Source organism: Ylistrum balloti, unplaced genomic scaffold, assembly GCF_031769215.1.
Source record: "Ylistrum balloti isolate Yb309-2 unplaced genomic scaffold, AGI_CSIRO_Ybal_v1 Utg370010, whole genome shotgun sequence".
Classification (NCBI taxonomy): Eukaryota; Metazoa; Mollusca; class Bivalvia; order Pectinida; family Pectinidae; genus Ylistrum; species Ylistrum balloti.
The window spans coordinates 240,527-263,637 of NW_026782083.1; the positions used below are offsets into that span (position 1 = coordinate 240,527).

At 36.7% G+C, this 23,111-nt stretch overlaps 1 protein-coding gene across 1 annotated transcript; it reads right to left on the minus strand.

Annotated features, from left to right (window-relative positions):
• Window positions 1-1,091: 1,091 nt before the first annotated feature.
• Window positions 1,092-21,269, minus strand: LOC132548403 (probable serine/threonine-protein kinase DDB_G0282963). The gene is made up of 23 exons (XM_060212268.1): window positions 21,057-21,269; window positions 20,742-20,873; window positions 20,159-20,353; window positions 16,864-17,024; window positions 16,537-16,652; window positions 15,800-16,203; window positions 15,595-15,640; window positions 15,036-15,153; window positions 14,491-14,702; window positions 13,451-13,562; window positions 12,397-12,521; window positions 11,531-11,704; window positions 9,615-9,772; window positions 7,442-9,205; window positions 5,435-7,396; window positions 5,057-5,365; window positions 4,649-4,720; window positions 4,353-4,484; window positions 3,325-3,476; window positions 2,855-3,034; window positions 2,346-2,588; window positions 1,925-2,041; window positions 1,092-1,336 (listed from the first exon to the last, which is right to left on the minus strand). The coding sequence occupies exons 1-23, from the start codon at window positions 21,267-21,269 to the stop codon at window positions 1,258-1,260; spliced, it is 7,176 nt and encodes a 2,391-aa protein (XP_060068251.1). The 3' UTR covers window positions 1,092-1,257.
• Window positions 21,270-23,111: the final 1,842 nt, after the last annotated feature.

Here is a 23,111-nt window from a genome sequence, read left to right on the forward strand (position 1 = left end):
AATTACTGGCTTACACTGATCTAATACACTTCTACAATTCTAATGATACAAAAACACCAAAAGTTTTCCTTTATATTATAACATTTAACTTCTAAAGTTACAAAGTAAAAGTGGAAATATATAAAAGCTCTTCTTTTAAAAAGATCTTTTTCCTTTGTAAAATGATCCCACAAATGACATAATTAGATATCTACACGCATGGAACAGTTCGTAAATGAAAAGTAAATATTCACCACATCAGAGGTCTGATGTAATCTCTATCTAAGTATATATCACTCCTGTCATAACAAATGTATTCCTGGGCTGTCTTCGTTTCTCGCTTAAATACATTAACATAATTTCTGAGAATTTGTTTTAATATCAGTAACAACATATAAACATACATCTTCTGTTATATCAATATCTTCCTTACTCAGAGCTGATAAACGTGTCCTATTTTCCACACAAGCACCGCTTAAGCCTGATACTTACAAACGCATAGTCACTAACAATCCACAGCAAGAGGGAACAGAATCTTAAATAGGATGTCTCGGACTTTGGCAACAATTGTAAAATTTGATCCACAGAAATATAGTCTTCATGAAAATATTTCACCAGATAGACAGGCATCTTTAAGTAAAATATTTTAATCTATGAATGGCACATAAAGACGTCAGCATGATCTACATCACAGTTAGTTAAACAGCAGCACTGACTTACATAAATACACATAATAATGTTAGACTTCTGTAGATGTTACAACACATCCATACTTACAGAATAACATCTCTACAGATAGAGATAAGTAACACCATCGCTACAGATAATCTCTAAAACATCTCTACAGATAGAGTCTCTACAACATCTCTACAGACAGAGATTAGTAACATCTCTACAAATAGAGACTTCCAACATCTATACAGACAGAGATCAATTACAAAACAGTGGTCATCATATTTTAATGTCTGCACTAGAAATTATACCTAAAACCTCTTACTAGAAAGCCATACTGTATACCAAATAAGCTTTAGAGAAATTTTCAGTCAGTAAGCAGCCATTTGTATTTAGCTGAATTGACACACTCCACCTCCTGAAAAGACCTTGTCCCAAGTTTATCAGTGGCAACATCAATGTTTACTGACACATAGATCTATCTAACTTTTACAAAAGTTCTAATACATTTACTCATACACAGATCTTTTTCTATTCTCCAGCTTTATTGCTACAAAACTGCAGAAACTTTTATTTAATGTCCAGGAAGAGTTATCTGCCTTTGGTTCATTTCCTGGAGCTCTTCTTCTTGTTGATGAACATGTGTTGCAGCAGCTGAGTGGCAGACAGTCTTTTGTTTTGGTCCCTGAAATGGAGGCCAGAGACATGAAGACAATGACACAAATTTGTACTACAGCAGGCCTTTAGATGGGGTTTTAATGTTTCTAGCACAAAATTAGGTAGATGTTTTTCAAATTATAATTACATAGCTGTGAACAGCACTAGTGCATTCTCCTTATCATCTAGTTTGCTTAGGCACTGAACATAATATTTCATTGTATTGACAAAGAATTCTTCTCGGACATCAAATGTCATAAATTTCACTCTGCCTCTCTCTTGAAGTCTCTCATCAAAATGAATTTGTCATACATCCTGTTATGTAACAATCCTCTCTCATGCTCACTATTTCAAGTCAATTCACAATCTTTTGGAAGTATTGAGGTCCCATAAGCGTCAACTTACTCTATTTCAAAATGAGAGAGACTTGTCAAAATGGCAAAATTCATGACAATCTGTTCTCTTGTTTTACTTCAATATGTGGATGCAAAGTTAAGGTTAACATACGGAATTCTGGGATAACAATATGAAATCAAAATCAAGGAGGCACTCAGAAAAATAGCAAGGAGGGCTGATACGGGGTTTCCATATTCACTACTTGCTCTTTAAAACTAACCTGGTCAAGCAGGCATTCACGAAGGAAATAGCATCTGGAGAGAACTTGTTTGGTAGCTGTGGAACTGGCTTGTCCGAGCCAATGGCAAAGATGGCTGCCATAGGATTCATGTCTGCCCTATAACGCAAACATAAAACACTTCAAAATTTACAACATTCATTATGAATTTACAAGTATATGTCATCATTTTCAAGCCTATATAATTTTATACTTATTATCAAATTTACATGATGTGGAAAAATAATTTTGAAATATACAAGTTTAACATAACATAAGCAAGACATTAATAATTGTAGTATTAATAATTTGCATCCATTTAACTTCATTAGTAGAATGGTGTACTGCTCATAAAGGAATTCAAAGTCCACTGGACTAAATGTTCAGGTAAAATGTTACAAGGTGTGGAAATCACCAAGCATACCATGGTGGTTTCCGCGTGGCCATCTCAAATATTGTACATCCGACACTCCAAATGTCAGATTTCTTGCCATGTCCTGTCTCGTTGACTACCTCAGGAGCCATCCAAAATGGTGTGCCCTTCATGGACTTGAGAATCTGTGACTGACCCATGCTTAGGTTGATACACAGGCGCTTGGCACATCCAAAATCTATAAGTTTGATGATTCCATTTGGCATCAACATCACATTACCTCCCTTGATGTCCCTGGTAGGGAAAATAGAAAGTTACAATTAAAGACCTGTATGTCCAATAAAATGCTACAAAACTTCAATACATACATGTCAAAGGATTCATTTGTGTTTTTCCTATGAAGTTATTATTAGTTCAATCAAGAATGAATTTTTTTTTAAAAAGATATATTGAAATATAAACAAATTCATTCCCTTAAAGATTTGAACATTGAGGTATGAAAAACACCTGTCAGTATCTTAGGTTTGTGTTAACAAACCCGTCAATCTACAATAACCCACCTATGGATGACATCGTTTGCATGGAGATACTCGACACCCTCTAGCACCTGTTTGGTATAGCGACGGAACACAGCCTCGTCCAGAGCCCCAAACCGTGCTAAAATACTGGCAATGGATCCTCCTGGGACAAACTGCATGAAGATGCTGACAATGTTCTCCTCCAGACTGGTGCCTAGGTAACTAAATACAAAACAGATAATGACAAATACAATACTGTCCCAGAGAGTAACATGAGAGTTTTTATTGTTGAGAATTTTTTAACAAAAGATTTTATGGTCAGACATTTCAGGATCCTTACCAGACAATATTATTGTGAATAGAGCTTGATTGAGGAGCCTTACCTGACAATATTTCTGTGAATAATGCTTGATCGAGGAGCCTTACCTGACAATATTTTTGTGAATAGAGTTTGATTGAGGAGCCTTACCAGGCAATATTTTTGTGAATAGATCATGATTAAGGAGCCTTACCCTACAATATTTTTGTGGTTTAAAGTTTTTAACAGTTCCACCTCCTCCTGTACTTTCTCGTACTCCCTCTTAGCCTTATCTTGGTTTCCAGTGTTTAACTCAATCTGCTTGACTGCTATTAGCTGACCCTCACTGGTTAGTCCACACCAAACCTGTAATAAAGAGACAATATCCATCAGAATTACTGATAAAGTTAGGTTAAATGCACATATAGCATTAGAAATGTTTCCTAATGAAATATTTAAAATTTGACCTTGACCTTTTATCCGGGGACTGACCTGTAGTCAGGTAATTTGTCATTTCATTCTGACCAGTTTTTACTTTACAATGTCATAACAGAAGATTTATGAGTAAAATATTTTGAAATTTGACCTTGACCTAGTTGCTACATAATTTCATACAATAATATTTACCAGTATATTTTCATATACTATGTACTATATAATCTCAGTTCTAGTTTTAGTAACAGTGACCTTGACCTTGACTTAAGGAACTTGTTATACCTTTATTGCACATTTACAAGACAGTGTATGGTCATGTAAATGTAACCCTGGTATAATACTAGCTACAACATACCACTTGGCTCATGAGGTCTTCGCTTTATCTTGCTTGGTTGAGTGCAAGACTCATGAATAATATGTAGTTTTGCCCCATAGAAACCACTGTAACCCCAGGAAACTCAAGATCGAGGGGGAGTATGTAACCCTGGAATAATGCTGCTAAACACAATATTCCATTCAGCGAGAGATCTCTTTTTAGCTTAATCAACTGAGTAGGAGGACCCGGGTTTGAATCCTGGTGGAGGCATTGAAATAAATGATAATCTCTTTTAAATAAAAGTGCTCACAGATGGAAAGACATCATGACAATTTTATGGCGCCCTTATTTCCTAATCAATAGTGATATAAGAGTGTGTTGTACTATATATAGCCTTCAGTGTGGATGTAAGCTTCATGCAGAACGGTGATAATATGAAGCAAATCTAACGGAAATTCCTACAAGAAATGAATGACAATGAGGTAACTTACTGTTCCGAATGCCCCTTTGCCGAGAACATTGCCTTTCTTCCATTGGATAGTGTCCTCCACACTGGACTGGGTGCTGATGGTGGTACAGGCACTGCCAGGTCTACTTAGGGTGCCAAGACAGCTTATAATAGTCTATAACATACAAACACTGATTAAAACATGTATGTCTTACAGGGCAGCCCATCATTACAACAGTGCATGACCAAAAAACATTCAGAATACAAATCAATCTACTCATTGTATCTTTTTTCCTACATTGGTAACATATAATACTATTTCTAGAAAGCAACACTTACGTCTGCATCAGGTGTTACAATGTTCACATCCTGTTCTCCTGGGTCTCCTGGTGGGAAACCAATATCGTGTACCTGTAACGAGAAAATTTTGGACTTCATAACTTTTCAAGGTATGTAACATATTGTAATTTATATATTTATTATGTAGACTAAACCTGTTTATCTATGTATTCGGATCGAGGAGCCTTACACACAAATTCATCCTCACTTTGCCCTCTGATAATCATAAAAAGGTTTATATAAGTGTTACACATTTTTGCCCCAATCTTAAATTTCCTCTCCCTCTTCATGAACAAAAAGGGCAAAAATTAAACAGAGATGACAAAATCATGGTATACAGTACTTCACAGTGACAGTTACCATGACAGTCACCGTGACACCTCGCCCAACTGTAACCAGTGAACTTACCCTGTTGTCTGTGCTCCTTCTTAGAGATTTGTCTTTAGAAGCTGACACATTCTTTTCGTTCTTAATCTCTGTGAACCTTCCTGCTGACCTGACCTTCCCAGCTCCTGCAGAGCTGGGCCTGGCTGGTCCTAGTGGAGGTTTCCTTCCTGGAACAGGCTCCATGGAACTTGTCTCTGGTTTAGGGATAAGATCCTGTGTACCTGGGGTACGTGCACTACCAGCATACAGCTCCATTTGTTTGAAGCTGTTCATAATCTTTGCTATTTGTTTGGCCTCATTATCAACATCTGCCATTGCCTTCACTTTGGACTTGCTTGCTCCTGCATCAATCATTGCCTTTACCTTTTGCCCAAGTTGGAAATTCTCTGCATGAAATACGTTCAATAGGTTTGGATTGGTTGGATGAGGAACTGAGAGGTCCTCATATGATCCAGACTGTCTAACTGCAGATGAGGAACTCTTTGCATGGAAAGGAGAGTTTTGGGGTGCTGATGATAGTTTCTTTAACAGTGATGTATCTGCCTCAGAGAATGTACTGGCCAGAGACTTTCCACCAGATTTCAGAGATCCATGAGACTTCAGTGTGGAAGCAACAGATGGAACAGTATTACTTAAAATTTCCTCAATCACTTCTTCAATGTTCTCATGGTCATTGTCATTTCTGTCTTCACTCTTTGTTTCAGAAAATCTCCTTTCTCTGCGAGTGCTTCTGCCCTCTTTTCTACTGTGACTTGTCATGAAGTCGTTGTCATCATTGTCAGAGTTTTCCAAATTGACTAGATTTTCTAGTCTTGGAACACGGGGGGTTCTCTGGATACTATCCACCACCTCAATGTGAATTTTTTCAGGAGAATTAGGTTCTTGTGTTTTTAAGCCTGTTCTTTGGCCAGAGGTCTGCCTGTTTCCTACATTATCCTTCTTTCTCAAATCTTTCCTGCTTGAGGAAAGAGAACCAGAGTTCCTCTCAGACTGACTTTGCTTGAATGATGAATCACTCTGTGACTTTTTCAAACCTCCTATAACAGAAGAGTCTCTTATGTTCTTATCCTCCAAGTCATTCAGACTACTACGGACTGTGGCACCAGACATAATCACAGACCTTTCCTCTAATGTAACACTTCGGTCTTCCTGTCCCTTTCTGCTATGTACTCGTTCTTTAGAGGATGATCGTGTCCCTCTGGTCTCAGAACTTTGCTTACGACTGCGAACTGAGGCTCCAGACATCACATCAGCCCTCTCTTTTGATGAAGAAGATAGACTTTTTTTACCATTACTGTGTCTGCCACTTTGTGCAGAATTAGATAAAGAAACACTTTCAGATATATGCTTAGACATATCAACATTGTTTTTGTTTTTGGCACCTTTGAAAAGGAGATCAACTCTTGGACTGGGCTCAGCACCATCATGTTTAACAACCCCGAGTAAACTACTTAACATTTCAGCCTGGATGTTGTGATCAAACTTTTCTATAGCTTCAATGGTCTTGTGGAGAACATTACCAGACTTAAGTGAAGGGGACTCGGGAATGGGTGTGAGTTTCCCCATCAGAATGTTACGATGAATTTCTGCCATAGCTTCGTCACTCTCTGTAGGTAAAACATCTGGAGGCTCTATTATACTGCCATCCATTTTATTGAAGATAGAATTTAAATCTGTTTGTGAAGATGAAGGGGGAAGATCAGACCCTAGAACATTGTATAGACCAAATGCAGGTGTGAAGGATGCCTGTGTCATGTCTAAATTCATTGGTCGATAACCGTCATGTGACATAACAGGAAGTTGAGCCTGAGCCCCTTTTTCTTGCGGCTTGACTTCCAGGAACCTGGGTGTGGAGGAGTTAGATGTGGGATCGATGGGATGATTAGGTATCCTCAGTTTGTATGTTACTCCTTCCCTGGGAGTGTCATTGTCTAAACTATCACTGTCAGAAGAATCAGAAGAATCTGTGTCTGTTCTTTTGACAGCTGTCACATCTGACGTATCTACACAGTGTGTTGCCACATGCCACCCAATACCAGAGATCAGAGCCACATCCGATTGTGAAGCCTGCTTACTGAGCACAAGATCAGCTTCATTCTTCTTCTTCTTCTTCCCTGATTTTGTGCGCTTATTTTTACCACTTCTGGGCCTGCCAGTTGCTCCTTCATCAGATTGTTTCCCTTCTTTACTTTTATCTCCGCGCCGCTTTCCTTGTCGGTTTGGCCCTGCAGATGCAGGTTTTTGGTCCTTTGACATGGGTCGTTTGGCACTTTTCCCCCTACTTTTCATTGAGGTTTGAGTCTTTGACCTATCAATGGAAGGTTTACCAACAGTATAACCATAACTTGTAGCTGACACACCCTTACTATTTACCTTTCCAGTAACTGTTTTGTCATCAGGCTCTGCGTTGTAGGGTCTCATATCTTCAAAAGGATTCACAATGACAGGTGTTTGTACTGGAGCTGTAGACTGGGACTCGACATGCTTGGGTTTTGATACACGAGGTGAATTTTCTGATATGATCTCTACTAAAGGTCCCTTGCCTGCACTAGCAGGCTTGTACTGAAATGTCTTTTTGTCAGATTTCCCATCCTCTCCCGCAGTAGTTCCTCTTTGGGGACCTGTTCTTGAAGTTAATGCACAATTTTTATTTGTGTTCTCATTTTTGGCCTCCTGTAGTGTAGTCAAAGAAGTGGATTTCAAAGTTTTGGAACCATTATCTTTGCCTGACTTGGTGACAGCAATACTAGCCACTGAACTTGATTCTTGTGGAACATTTGGGTCACTTTGAGATTTCCTCACACCAGATGTTTGTCGTGACTTTGAGGCTGAATTGCTAGGTTGTGGATTATTCTGAGAAGACAAAGAGGTAGGCTTATAAGATGATGATGATGACGTTGATGGTTGCGGAACAGATGCCCTTACTGATACATCAGATTTTGACTCTCTGACCGAAGCACCAGACTTCATTTGTGACCCACGGTTTGATGGAAGAGTTGTAGTACTTTTGCGTAAAGTTTCAGGTACAGCACTACTTGCCCTACTTGAGGATCCAGCACTTCTCTTTACACCATCATTCACAACACTACTGTTTCCTGACAAGTTTGAATGTGACTTTGCCACTTTCCCTTCAGAAGTTTGGCGACGTGTAACTGATGACTGTGTTGGGTTAAGATAAGAAGGAGTTGAGTTATTCCCCTTGTTTGCTGTTGGCACTGTGTCAGACCTACGGGCAGGTGAACGAGATGCTTTTCTTGGATTTCCCACTGGTACTTGTTTATTTCCATCAGAATTGTTCACATTTTCTTTGCCCAAATAATTACTGGATACTTGTGGAGTAACGTTTGTGTCACTGTTCTCCATTCTCTGTTTTTTAACTTCTTCCTTGACGTTTGATAGCAGTTTAGTGGACACGACATGAAGACCTTTGGAAGGGGAGCCAACCACAGGCTCCTCCCTCAGTGGACTGTATCCTCTAGATCTACTGTCTCCAGATTTGCACCTATTGTCTGATTTGGCACATTTAATATCCTTTGTAGATTTTTCAGAAGCCTTAGCATTTAGAATGTTCTGCCTCATCACTTCCTCTGTGAGTTCACTAGTCGTAGTTTTACTAGGAAGTGATGTACACGTCCCTATTTTCTGTGTATGGACAACAACTTTATCCTTAGTTAATCTTGTTGATGTCTGATCCGACTTTCCTTGTTTGTTAAAAGCCTTCTCTGAAGAATTTGTCTTGGCACTATTTTTTGAACCGGGACTACTTTTTGAGCTGGGACTACATCTTGATTCAACTGTTCGTAGATTTGACACCAGTTTGTTTTGAGAATTAACACTGACAACATTGTAAGAAGTAGGACCTTCTTTTATCTCTTTGTCTGAAGAGATGCTTCTCTTATTGTTACCTCGCTGGCGAGGCTTTGCTGCGGCAGGTCGTAATACTTCAGAAACCATCATCTCGTCACTGGACACAGATGATCGATCCTTACTTCCAGTGGAGGATAAGTCACTACCAGAGGAGTGAATTAAAATGTCTTTTGGACGACTTTCCTCCAAAATAAACTCCTGTTTAAATATGGATGGACTACGTAGAAGCTGACTGGAGGAGTTCTGAAATGCCTGCTTTACCTTCTTGTGATCAATTTCATCATCTGATCTAGGAGATGGATCCTGTAAAAATCAAGAAGGTATCTTTTAACTTATCAGACTTCTACATTTAAATTCAATGTAGGTACAACATATTCTGTGTGCAAAAATATATACATCTTTACTATCTACAATGAAACACACCAATAAAACTGGAAAATGTTCCTGGCACTTGACACTGATTGTATAAATGTGTAACACCATAACAAGTAAATTAGGAGTCCTTAGAGCATCCTGAACTTCTTAATCAATCTTCATATAATTAATGACACAGATACCATTGGGATATACATAGACAATAAATATTACCAGCAGGCTTTAAAATTTCAGCATGTTAGGACTTGTAGTTCTTATTTTTAGAAGAAAACTATAAAGTTGATACATGCTACTGGCTATATAAACAGCCGGTATTGTAGTCAAGCTGTATACAGACCTTAGAGTTCCAATCAGTGTTGGTCATACAGGATTCTAGACAGCTGTGAGCTTTCTCTCCCATCATGGTGGGGGTAGGGGGCAGTATCTTGGAGGAGGTGGGAAACAATGGGGCATTCTGGATGGGAGTCTGGCACTTGTTCAACAGGCCCATACGATCTGAATTACAACAGAAAATAAGATAAGAAGTATGGACAAAATTTATTACACACTGAAATAGAATAATGAATACAAAGTTACTTATAATAACTTAAATAAATTAGTAATATATGTATATAAGTAAAAATAGAAACATCTCCTAGTAGTATTGAATCTCAAACTATATGTGTATTTGTTACTGATGTTAAAAACTAAGTGATATTTGAATGTGTTCCAGGGACATGAATGTGTTTCAGTATATTTTAATGTGTTCCAGGGATATGAATGAGTTCCAGTATATTTGAATTTTTTCCAGGGATATGAATGTGTTTTAGTATATTTGAATGTGTTCCAGGGATATGAATGAGTTCCAGTATATTTGAATGTGTTCCAGGGACATGAATGAGTTTTAGTATATTTGAATGTGTTCCAGGGATATAAATGTGTTTTAGTATATTTGAATGTGTTCCAGGGATATGAATGAGTTCCAGTATATTTGAATGTGTTCCAGGGATATGAATGTGTTTTAGTATATTTGAATGTGTTCCAGGGATATGAATGAGTTCCAGTATATTTGAATGTGTTCCAGGGATATGAATGTGTTTTAGTATATTTGAATGTGTTCCAGGGATATGAATGTGTTTTAGTATATTTGAATGTGTTCCAGGGATATGAATGTGTTTTAGTATATTTGAATGTGTTCCAGGGATATGAATGTGTTTTAGTATATGAATGTGTTCCAGGGATATGAATGTGTTTTAGTATATTTGAATGTGTTCCAGGGATATGAATGTGTTTTAGTATATTTGAATGTGTTCCAGGGATATGAATATGTATATTTGAATGTGTTCCAGTATATTTGAATGTGTTATATAGTATATTTGAATGTGTTCCAGGGATATGAATGTGTTTTAGTATATTTGAATGTGTTCCAGGGATATGAATGTGTTTTAGTATATTTGAATGTGTTCCAGGGATATGAATGTGTTTTAGTATATTTGAATGTGTTCCAGGGATATATATGTGTTAGGGATATGAATGTGAATGTGTTCCAGGGATATGAATGTGTTTTAGTATATTTGAATGTGTTCCAGGGATATGAATGTGTTTTAGTATATTTGAATGTGTTCCAGGGATATGAATGTGTTTTAGTATATTTGAATGTGTTCCAGGGATGTGTTATGAATGTGTATTTTAGTATATTTGAATGTGTTCCAGGGATATGAATGTGTTTTAGTATATTTGAATGTGTTCCAGGGATATGGTATATGAATGTGTTTATGAATGTGTTTTAGTATATTTGAATGTGTTCCAGGGATATAAATGTGTTTTAGTATATTTGAATGTGTTCCAGGGATATGAATGTGTTTTAGTATATATTTGAATGTGTTCCAGGGATATGAATGTATTTTAGTATATTTGAATGTGTTCCAGGGATATGAATGTGTTTTAGTATATTTGAATGTGTTCCAGGGATATGAATGTGTTTTAGTATATTTGAATGTGTTCCAGGGATATGAATGTGTTTTAGTATATTTGAATGTGTTCCAGGGATATGAATGTATTTTAGTATATTTGAATGTGTTCCAGGGATATGAATGTGTTTTAGTATATTTGAATGTGTTCCAGGGATATGAATGTGTTTTAGTATGTTGTAATGATTTTCTGAAGCTATGAATGTACTTAAGTGTCTCTGAATTTGCTTCCTGCCATTAAAATGATACACAAAAAGAAAGGAAAAACTAGGAGAATACACAGAGTTAATTTTAAAATTGTTACCTAAATCCAAGACAAGGTTGTTAGAACTACAAACATGCCCATCAGATGGTTTGACGTGGCCAGTTGTCCCCCTTTCCAGAGGGGTTCTCAGTGGTGTTAGTCTCGGAGAGTTTAAACAAGCATCACCAAAGTCATCGGACTGACTTAACGGCTGACACATAGATACAGACCGACCTGGTAAGAAACATAGACACAAACACAGCCATCATTTACTGGGGAAATACTGGTAACATAGAACAAAAGGATTAAGGAGATCGTTGTTAGGCTCTAGACATTAGTACAACGTCACATTAAGGATACAGACTGATCAGTAAGGGTCAAGCAGGGACACAGTGTTAGTTATACCAAACACTTCAAACAGGTTATCTATCATCACAGGTACTCCACAAATTGTATATTACATCTTTTTGTTTCTTTGGTGATGTTAAGATGTACCACAGTTACTAGGTTGGTGGTTACAGGTCACATGACTACCAGCTCAGTAATTAAGAGGTCACATGATTAACAGGCCAGTAGTAAGAGGTCACATGATTACAGGTCAGTAATTAAGAGATCACATGATTAACAGGCCAGTAGTTAGAGGTCACATAATTACCAGGTCAGTAATTAAGAGGTCAGATGATTAACAGGTCTGTAGTTAGAGGTCACACAGCTAAGAGGTTAGTGGTTGAGGTCACATGGTCACCTGTTCATTGCTATAGGTCACACAGTTACCAGAACTGAGGTTAAAGTTCACATGATTACCTGTTCTGTGGATAGAAGTCACATGGTTACCTGTTTTATCATTACAGGTCACATGATTACTTTTTAATGTTAGAGGTCACACAGTTATGTGTTTCAAAGTTAGAGGTCAGTCACATGGTTACCTGTTTTATGGAAGGGGTCACAGGAGGCAGCGATCTCGGCTAAATTTGTAGCTGGTAAGGTATCTGACCCAGACCGCTGGTGTCGGCTTGGTTTCTGGTTCAGTGTGGGTGAACATTGTGTTAACCTGAACAAGTACAAGAAGCAACATATTCTATTACAGACATTTCAAAGGTTCAAAGTATGTAGGTGATACCTAAATATACAGGTGATATAGACACTTATATACAGGTAATAACCTACAGACAGACAGGTGTGTGAAAACATATGGTGATAACATGATGATCTCTGACCTCTTTACTGCAATTAGTGACAGAACATACAAAATATTCCCCTGGCAGAAAATGCAACCTGGAACAAAAGGTATAAATAACCATTCCCTACACAAGGTGACACATATGTCACCCTTTCTCCTAGACAAGTTGACACATATGTCACCCTTTCTCCTACACAAGTTGACACATATGTCACCACTTCTCCTACACAAGGTGACACATGTCACCCTTTCTCCTAAACAAGTTGACACATATGTCACCCTTTCTCCTACACAAGGTGACACATATGTCACCCTTTCTCCTACACAAGGTGACACATGTGTCACCCTTTCTCCTACACAAGGTGACACATGTGTCACCCTTTCTCCTAGACAAGTTGACACACAGATCCATGCAAATAAGCCATCTACTTGACTAAACATCACATAATTAATGTACAAATTGGCTCTCCTCTCGAAATGCAGACATCTAATGAAGGCATAAATCAGCCATCTTCTTCAATATCATTAGTCATGAATTACTGGTTATACTGTATCTTTTTTATTTTAAATCTATCTCTTTTTTTAATTTGGTTTTCATGGTAAACGTTCACAATCACAGTGCTGAAATATTTTCTAATAACAGTTTCAATAGGATTGTACTGCTAAGAATTTAATGACTGTTATTGTATACATTCTTTATCTAAATATCCTGTTATATCAAACAAAAAGAAAACTCAACGACACAAATACTTTGAGTGAAAATTGCCTACATGTATATTCTGTCATTACAGCTGTCTTACCTGCTACTGCCTGGCCCACTGTCATAATCAAAGCTAAGTGGAGTGAGACAACCATCTTTACTAGACAAAGGTGACATCCTCCTTTTTGATGGTCCAGGATTAGGGAAGGAGGCTGAAACAGAAATTGCATATCTTAAAGTTAACATATATCATTCAATACACTTTCTTGTACCAATTATAATAATTCTGATGGAAATAAAGATATCTTTGAAACGTTATATCAGGCAATTGTATTACTGTCCTTGTAGTCAAATGTTATAGTTCATTAGAACATACATTCACCACATTTAAACTTTTGCCCACTTTGCCATCAGGTCAAAAGGAACACCACAGAGCAGAACAATATACATCTATCTCATGCCAAAGAAATATTCATGATTTCTTGTAAATGAAATGAATACAAATATCAAAGTGGTTATAATGAGTCAAAACTTCATGTTTTTAAGATAAATCACAAAGTTTTTAAGAAATTAGTTGAAACTGAGAAATCTCTGCACAAGATTAATGTTATGGAAACAACAAGGGGCAATAACTCTCATGAATAAATCAAATTAAAATGTCATTCAGGGAATCTCAGCTTTTGTCACTTTGATTAAGCTCACCATGTTTGAAAAGATAAGAAAAGTGATCTCTTGACAAGATTAACATCATGAAACAACAACAGTTAGTAACAATTCTAACTACAGTCAACCAAAATTGCCAATCAGGAAAAACACAACTTCATGTCAAGGTGATTAAGTTTACCACGTTTTAAAGAGATTGGTTGAAAACTGTGAAAGGAGATCTCAGGAAAGTAAAAGTTTGAAATAAATCAACAATGCCATGCTTAAATATGTCTTGATTTTTTTTTGACGTATGAAAATTAAAAAAAGGCTAAAGTTTGATGTTAAACTATATTAATCCAGGCCAAATTTGAAGATGAGTGACAACAGTTCTGTGGAAGAGAGAAAACCCCTAGCAGCAATGTTTCTCTATTTGCAGTATCATTTTTCTAAGAATTCACTATGTATGGTATCATTTCTCAATTTCGCACTACATACCCATATTAGATGAATTTCTAGAGTAGGAAAGCCTGGTTTCATCAAGGGATCGTCGGAATCGACTATTCCGAGTGAAAGGTGATGAACAGTCCTGGTTACGATCTATACTCATTCTGTCTGGACTGATAGCAGGCAATCTCTGATAACCTTTTCCCTTGGGTAGAGGAGAGGGATGCTGATTCCTTGTCATACCAAGTCTCCGCATACCATCTCTGTTAACGATGAAAAGTAAAATCATTTCATAGGTAAGTAAGAACCAAACAGGAGACAGATTCACATGTAACTGTAACATTTTAAATAAAAAAAATTTAATCAACATTTTGATACCATTATTCAAATGAATAACAAAATCTATACAGAAATTGGAAATGTGGTTTTGAAGGATTGGTAATGACAATATCAAATGACATCAGGAGTTGATGGGAGAAAGTCACATCTGACTTGGACATTAACTAGTGTCTTATATTGTTGAGTTATTTCTACCTGTCCCCTGTAATGTAGGAATTATTTCTGCCTTCACCCTATCCTACAGAGTTACTACTCACTTGACATAAGGTCCAGGAGTAACACTGCTGTTTTCGTGCTCTCTCCTCATTAACTCCTCTGCACGCCTCGCCTTTTCTTTGTCTTTCAGGCTCAAGTGACGGGACAGTAGACGACCTTCTGCAGCATCATGAAATGGTATACAATTAGGTCTTCTGGGACCTAACTAAGTCTTATGGAATATAAATTAGGTCACATGGAACAAAAATCAAGTCACATAGCACACAAATCAGGTCACAGGAGACATAAATCCAGTCACATGGTATAAAAATCAGGTCACATGGTACACAAATCAGGTCACATGGGATATACATCAGGTCACAGGAGACATAAATCCAGTCACATGGTACACAAATCAGGTCACAGGAGACAAATCTTGTCACACGGTACAAAAATTAAGTCACATAGCACACAAATCAGGTCACATGGTACACAAATCAGGTCACATGGTACATAAACAGGTCACGCCATGGAATTATAAGTCAAGGTACACAATGTCAAGTGAAATGTTGACAAAGATCAATGAGATAGAAGTGCAATAAACAACAGGAATGTACTTACTGCTAGGTGTATCCTTCATGTTGGCAAATGGATTGGACGGCATGTTCTGAAGAAGTAAGTAACCATTACATAGGGCTATTTTAAGAATTCAGTTTTTCAGAATAGTATTTGAATATTCATTATTCAGCATCATCTTGACTAAATCAGGTTTTTCTAAACCTCTGAAAATCAATACCCATTTATAACCTTTGACTTTTGAACTTACATCAAATATGACCTCGCCTCCCTTTTTGCTCTTATTGAGGTCTTCCAGTGAAGTCCTTGTCTCCTGGCGAGAAGGGGCCTTAACAGGGGCAAGATTTGTAGGAGCATGACCATGAATGGCCTCTGCCCATGCCTCCTTTAACGTGGTCTTCATCTTCTTCCCACGAGCTAGGTCCATAGGAGTGAGGCCACGGTCATCTGTCAAAGTCACGTCAGCTCCATATTTCAGTAGGCAGCAGGCAGTTCGCTCATTGTCATTGTATGCTGTGATGTGAAGAGGTGTGGTTCCTGCAAACCCTCGGCAGTTAACGCCTGACCCACCATTAATAAGAACTTCTACACACTCTGTGTTCCCACTCTGGGATGCACAATGAATTGGAGCAAATAGACGCTTGTCTCTAAGGTCTGGAAGAAGAAGAAGAGAAATTCAGAAATGAAAAATTCACATCGTTAGTTAAAATCAGCACCATGCAAGATATTTCATTAACACCATATCTGAAATAAATAGTCTAGTAGATGTATTAATTTCTAACACACAATAAAAAAAAACAGAAAAATGTAAGGACTTTTTCACCAACATTGTAAAAGTACATGTTATTATGCATCTTAAACTCTCAAACCCCAGTAAAAGGTGAATGAAACAATACTTTAAAGTACAACAAAAGATGTATATGTTAGAGAGCTTGACAGTTTGTGTATACATGTAGATAAATTGACCTCAGATTTCAGAGTCCTTACCTATATCAGGGCCCCCTGTGATGAGGGCCTGTACAACGGTCTGGGCCAGGGATGCCTTCGACTGAGAGGAATAATGTAGGCAGGTCTTTCCATCTTCATCTACAGCATGGATGTCACTACAAAAGTCAGACACAGGACATTTGAAAAATGTTTAACTTGATTGATAACAGACAAAATTTCAAAATCCACCATTACATGTATTTGTCTAAGGGCAAGTAATCTTAGTTAGAGGTAAAATAATAAAATTTCAATCCCAAATCAGTACAAAGTATTGTCAGTTACTGACAAGGTCCAGTTTCACTATAGCAGTGAGAAGAGATGACTTACGCCCGGTGAGCGAGGAGAGAGGTGACGACTTCTGCTGGGTTGTAAGGGCGTTTCTGTTGTATGGCTAGACGTTCAAACAGTTGGATGTCTCGAGCCACCAGCAGGAGTGGTGTCAGACCCTCTGCATTCTTACAGTTAATGTCCTTCACCTTGTTCTCATTCTGAAACCAGAAAAATAAAACATCGTAAGATTGGCTTAAAAATAAATAATAAATTCAAATATTACAAATGAGCCATTGAAATGATATAAATACATGTCTTAGATACACAATATATATTCAGAATATAAGTCACTCCCTGTTATTGTTTCTTTTGAACTCTTTTCATTTCATCTTTGAGAAAAATACTGAATAATTTTGATAGATTAATACTAATTTTTACCTCACCTATAAAAATGTAAAATAACTGGCACTCTAAACTCTCCTATAGTTTGTGTAACTGTAGTTTGATCTCTACTCTAATGGAGTACATGTTGGACTGAATACCCTGATATAGAAATTCTCAACCCTTCATACAAATGTCGTTTACATTCAGATTAGTGGTACAACATGCATCAAGTCATGTCAACTGGCACTTACTAATAATTGTGTTTTGCTGGAGTCAGGGATAAATCAAGAAAGACAGCCTGATGGGAATTTAAATCTGTCTATGGATCTTACTAACCAAATCGTGCGGAAAATACTATTTCCTCTAAATACCCATCCGAGTGTAATAATTGGTCTGTAAGAACCAAGTCAGGTGTAAGTAAGTCAGTTTATTAAAAGTTTTACTCCTTTTATGGTGTCTAGGCTGCAGTAGCAAATGAAACTAGAGCATTCCTAACTAACATGCTAAAAACAAAACAGGGATAATGTTGCAGTACAGGGTGCAAAATGCTACATATTGCAAATTTTTGTGGTAGAATTACAGGATATTGGCATAACGCTGTTTTATTTTTATATATGCATTTGTTCGTAGAGGAACAAAATAACTACACCACTGTATACCCGGAGACCATTTTTCCTGGTGATTTATAGCACAAATTTGTTGGGCTTTTTGACACTTAATACTGTTATATCATAATACTTCATATGTTTTCACTTTGGTTTTGAACTTAAACAGCAGCAAGTATATTACAGTGTTTTTTGCATTAAGTCCTTAGTTTTGAAATAAAATATAACACCAACACTCATAACCCGAGTGGAAATGGCAACAGATCAGACATTATGTTACAATGTCAGATACTTAATGCTGTATAATAGGATACATTATGTTTACAGCTCTTTAGACAAGTTATTGTCTGGAGACGATGACCGTCACGGCTGACCAGTTTCTACATTAACCTAGATAACATACAGGGTAGAGATATTACACCTGCGATAAAATCAACAACAGTTTAATGTGCTAATATAGCAACACCATAGTCATCCTATATATAAACCCATGGGGTTTAATACATTGACTCACATTCAGGGGGTGGGCTTATTACAGGGCAAAGAAGCACTTGTTGGTTTTTCTGCTGAAAAGTGATAGATATGGTACTGATGGGCTTATTACCAAGCACAGCTTATTACCAGACATGGACTTATTATCAAACATGGCATATTTCCAGACCAATATCAACTGAATGTTCAGCCATATACAAGTGTACAATAACTACAAGATTTGTAGACGTGTTGCCGTTTCAACACATTTCAGGAAACAAAACTTTGGTTGATATGATAAAAGACACAAAGAGCTGATGAAAAGCCTTATTATACATTATTTATGTGAGCTTAATAGCAGATGTGGATTTATTAGTGGGGAAAAACGGTAACGTCAAAACATTGTTAAAATGATCAATAAAGTCATATCATTACAAGAATAAATATATACAGACAACTTTCCTCTCTGTTTATCTAACTGAAAACTCACACTGAAATCAATACACTGTCAGAGCTATTAGCTAGCAACTACCTGTATATACATTATTCACAGGCGCTGGTTAAATACACCAAATACATCACCAATTATCGCCAGTTTAAGATGTCGCCTGAATTAACAGCTGGGTAGCACTGTAATAAAGTGCGGTCACTGCCCCAGGACCTGTCATACCATGTCTATATACATGTTACTTTGTTAACAAACTAGGTTTAAATGCCCCAGTTTCTGTATTTAGAAAAATTGACAGCAAATGAAAGTGATCCATTAAATTGCTTATGAAAGGCCATCCTTATAGAGAGTAACAATGGATTTGTTTTCATGGACAATACACAAAATTTATCTACATCCAAGAAAGCACATTATTTAAACATCTACAAAAACTGTATAACTGAAGGCAAAGAACGAAAACAAACAGATATTCTACTATCATTAGTAATGCCTAAATAGACTTCATGTGTTGTTTCAGTTTTTGGTCTGATAGTAAGTATATCTAGTCCATGACAATCAGCTTTATCATAGAGGTCTACACTCACTTCAGTCTTAAGATTATAAGAACTGAAAATCCCACGGGTGAAAAGAGATACACACTTGTATAATTGTTATATGTGTATAATTAATCACATGTATAGTTACTAGTTAACTTCTCATGTTGATGTATGTAACACTTTGTAAGATATACTATCATTCTACAATATTCACTTCTTACATTCAATCAGGAGTTTGCTTATCACACTTGCTAAGAGCTTATCTGAATAAAGCTATTATTTTCAGTTTAGCCGAAGTATGGAAAATTTCACATGAATTCATACGCCTCAGAATATGAATATTTTAGCAAATGCAAACTCATTCATGCATATATACAGCTGTTCAGTGGAAATACCAACTAATTATATTTCATTGTTCTCTCATAAGCCAACACCTGACTATGAGTCAGAAAGAATGTGATGACCCCTTTGGCTTAAATTGAAGAAATGCAGCAATTTTTTTTCCTACGGCATAACCACAACAGTTTGACCTGCAAAATTCTACTTAAGTAAAGCAGTTAATTGGTGCATGTGACAAACATCAGGTTTCACAACATCCTCCATATTCCTGGGGTTAAAATCATTTTCACTCCCTGCATCCCTGGAATATGTCATTGCAAAATTGAAGGCACAAACGAAGTGATTTGATTGGTTCCATAAGAAAAAACTGACCAATCACAGGCTGATACACTCCTTTGAAAGAGTATGAAGGAGTGGCACCCATCTTCAAAGCCATTATAACATAACGTTATATTGCGACCTTTGTTGCACAAAGATCCTTTAATTTTGCCATGACATATTTCTAGGGGTACAGAGAACGAAAGTGACCATAATAACTGTAATATCGAAATTGTTTCACAACAACATACCAGAAGTTTGTTGAGGACTCTGATGTTGCCTTGCCAAGCTGCCTGGAGCAGAAGTCTGTGAGATGATTCTGTTGACCGATTGATAGAGTCCAGAAGGAGAGTCTTGATGGAAGCTGATGCCACCTCCACTGCTGTCTGACCCTCATAGTTCCTCAATGTTATATCTGCTCCATGTTTCAATAACAGCTGAACGATCTGAAAAATATCAAACCAGGTTCTATTTATCATAGAAAAACAATGATTTTCCTGATGAACAGGACACCATATATATTAATGGACAATTCTTGTTCCTTCATGACAAATATTTTTAAATTGAACTTTAGTCAAGACTGAGATCAGCATACAATTAAAATATTACAGCAAAATTGATACATGTACACATGTATTTTCAGGAGAATCAAGATCCCTGCTTATAGTCTATGTTACAATATAGTTGCCTAAGATATTGATGTTTATTATGAATTCTATTTGAAGAAAATTGTACCATCAATATCGTTGAAAAAGAAAATTGTGTTGCATGTGCATAACTTAAATCAACTGTGGGAGGGTGTCATGACAGATTAAAATGTTGATGGCGACTAACCTTAGTATGTCCACGCTTGGCTGCCCAGATCAGTGAGGTGTTTCCAGTTCGTTTGTCCTTGACATCAATACTGACCAAGTGGTCCTTTCCACTCCGTAACAGGAAATTCTCTATTTTATCATAGTCCCCATCCTGGAATATCAATCATTCCCTTGTCATCTAAGAATGTGTGACAACTTAAAACCTTATTGGAATTTTAGAGTCTTGTTATTGTAACACTTTGATATACACAAGCAAATTTTACAAAAAAAAAAAAAAAAAGGACATGAATGAAGGCTTATCTGAATACTCTCGCCTATGTTTCAATATACATACTCTGGCCGCTGCTAGAAAGAGTTCCTCAAGGTCGCCAGTGTGACCTTTGCCCATTAGTGTAGATGCTATGTCGTAGTATTTAGCAGATCCAATCCTCTTTCTGTTAGCCTCTAACTGAGCACTGATATTAGATTGGGATGCTGAATTTGGAGTGGCTCGATTTCCTGAGCCCAATCTACTCCCCCCACGTTCTTCCTCGGCAGATTCTGGCATGATAGAGATGGGCGTAGCCTAGTAGTCTCCATTGGTTTCTACCCAGGGACTTTGTCCTGAAAGTATTAAAGAGACCTGACATTAGTATGTTGAGAAATCGGTTTTTGACCTGATCAATGTATATCAGCTCCTCAAATGGTATTCTGAATTTTCTTCTGGTAAAGAGAATGGATGCACTTGAGTAATGTTTATTAAAACATTGTTTACTTCAGTGACCTACATATACAAAATTAGCCTTTTAAATATCTACCTACCACAAACCCAGCCACTTTAGTTAGTAATATAGCTGAAATTAACTTTTTTTAAATTTCAAATCCAAAATTGATTTTTTTTTTATCAAAGTTTCATGTTACAACTTCTTTCACAGGGAACATTTTCTGCTTAACCAGTCTTATCAAGTACACCCTTCTTGTGTTTTTAAGTACATTTTGTGCCTCTTAAGTTCTGTACTGGAAACTTTTGTGAGAAATGAAAAAGTCCCTATTTACAGTATTAATAAAACAAGAACCCTAAGTAGACAGTAAAGCAGTTTATCCAGCTAGCAGACAAGACAATTATGAGGTTTTAAGTCGGATGATATTGATTATTACATTCTTTACCTAATTCTGTAAACAGACCAATGGTTATTGGCCAAGTAATGTCAAAGCATTTATGTTACTCAATCATACTTTACGTATTATCAGGTAAATTAACTCTAAAATGGAACTTTTAAAAAAATCAATTTATTCTAATATCACGGTTTAGCCCCTAATTCATTTATGCCTAAACAAATCCTCCTTTCTTTCCTGCCATTGATGTCTTATATACATATAATGGTGTTCATTAAAATTTTCCTGACAAAGGGGCTATAGATGTGAGTTTACTTGTCAACAGTTATACCATCGGTCACGGGGACAGGTAAAGTTATACGTAGATCACATGTCTGGGGGAGATTATCAGAAATTGTATTCACTACATCCAAAGTTCCCACCATAGAAATATACTTGTGTTTTATTACTTCTTCTGCAGAATGAATATCATGATATTAATACACAAATCAAGAACTACCGATTTCATACAGAGATTTCATGTTGTCGAGGTATCAACTCAGACATTTGAAAGTAATAAATCTTTTTATAAAACTTTGAGAGGTACTTGAACAGGGTAGACAAGGCTTTCACAGGCCACTTGAGTAATTTCTATGTTTCCCATTCTACCTCATTCTTTCAATTTGAAGATTCCTCAAGTACATGATAATAAGTTATTTATGATTCTGACACTTATCTGTCAATGAACAATTTCAGCACATTTCTACAACTTAGGATTCACAGAGAAAACTTCTGAATTCTGCAATCAGGAATTACACAATTAAAATATTAGTTATTGTATTTATTCAAAGAACTTTGTAGCCATTGTTAAAATACATGGCCATTAAGGCGTCACTTATATATACAGAATCTCTATAAAGTTCAAATACTATTTGGCACAATTATATTTTTTTCCATTTATTATTGTTTTTTATCACTGCTACCTTTTGTTTTGAAATTGAACCATGTAACGACTCCTACACAGAAATGACTAGACTGGAATAGCTACCTAACGTTTCAGTTGAACGGACAAAGATGACGTCATTGTTAACTCGTACAAGACTGTGCACACCTACGGTATTACTTATATAAATACACACACTGGATGACACAGGGAACACAAAGGAACTTTGGCATCATGTCAAATAGGCAATCAATTTCATATTTATCCACTGATATGGATATGTACAAGTTTTAAAGACACAAGATGATTATCGTAGATCTGTCAAATAATTTTTAGCATTCTGCTCTTGGTAGAAATCAAATTAATGAGAAG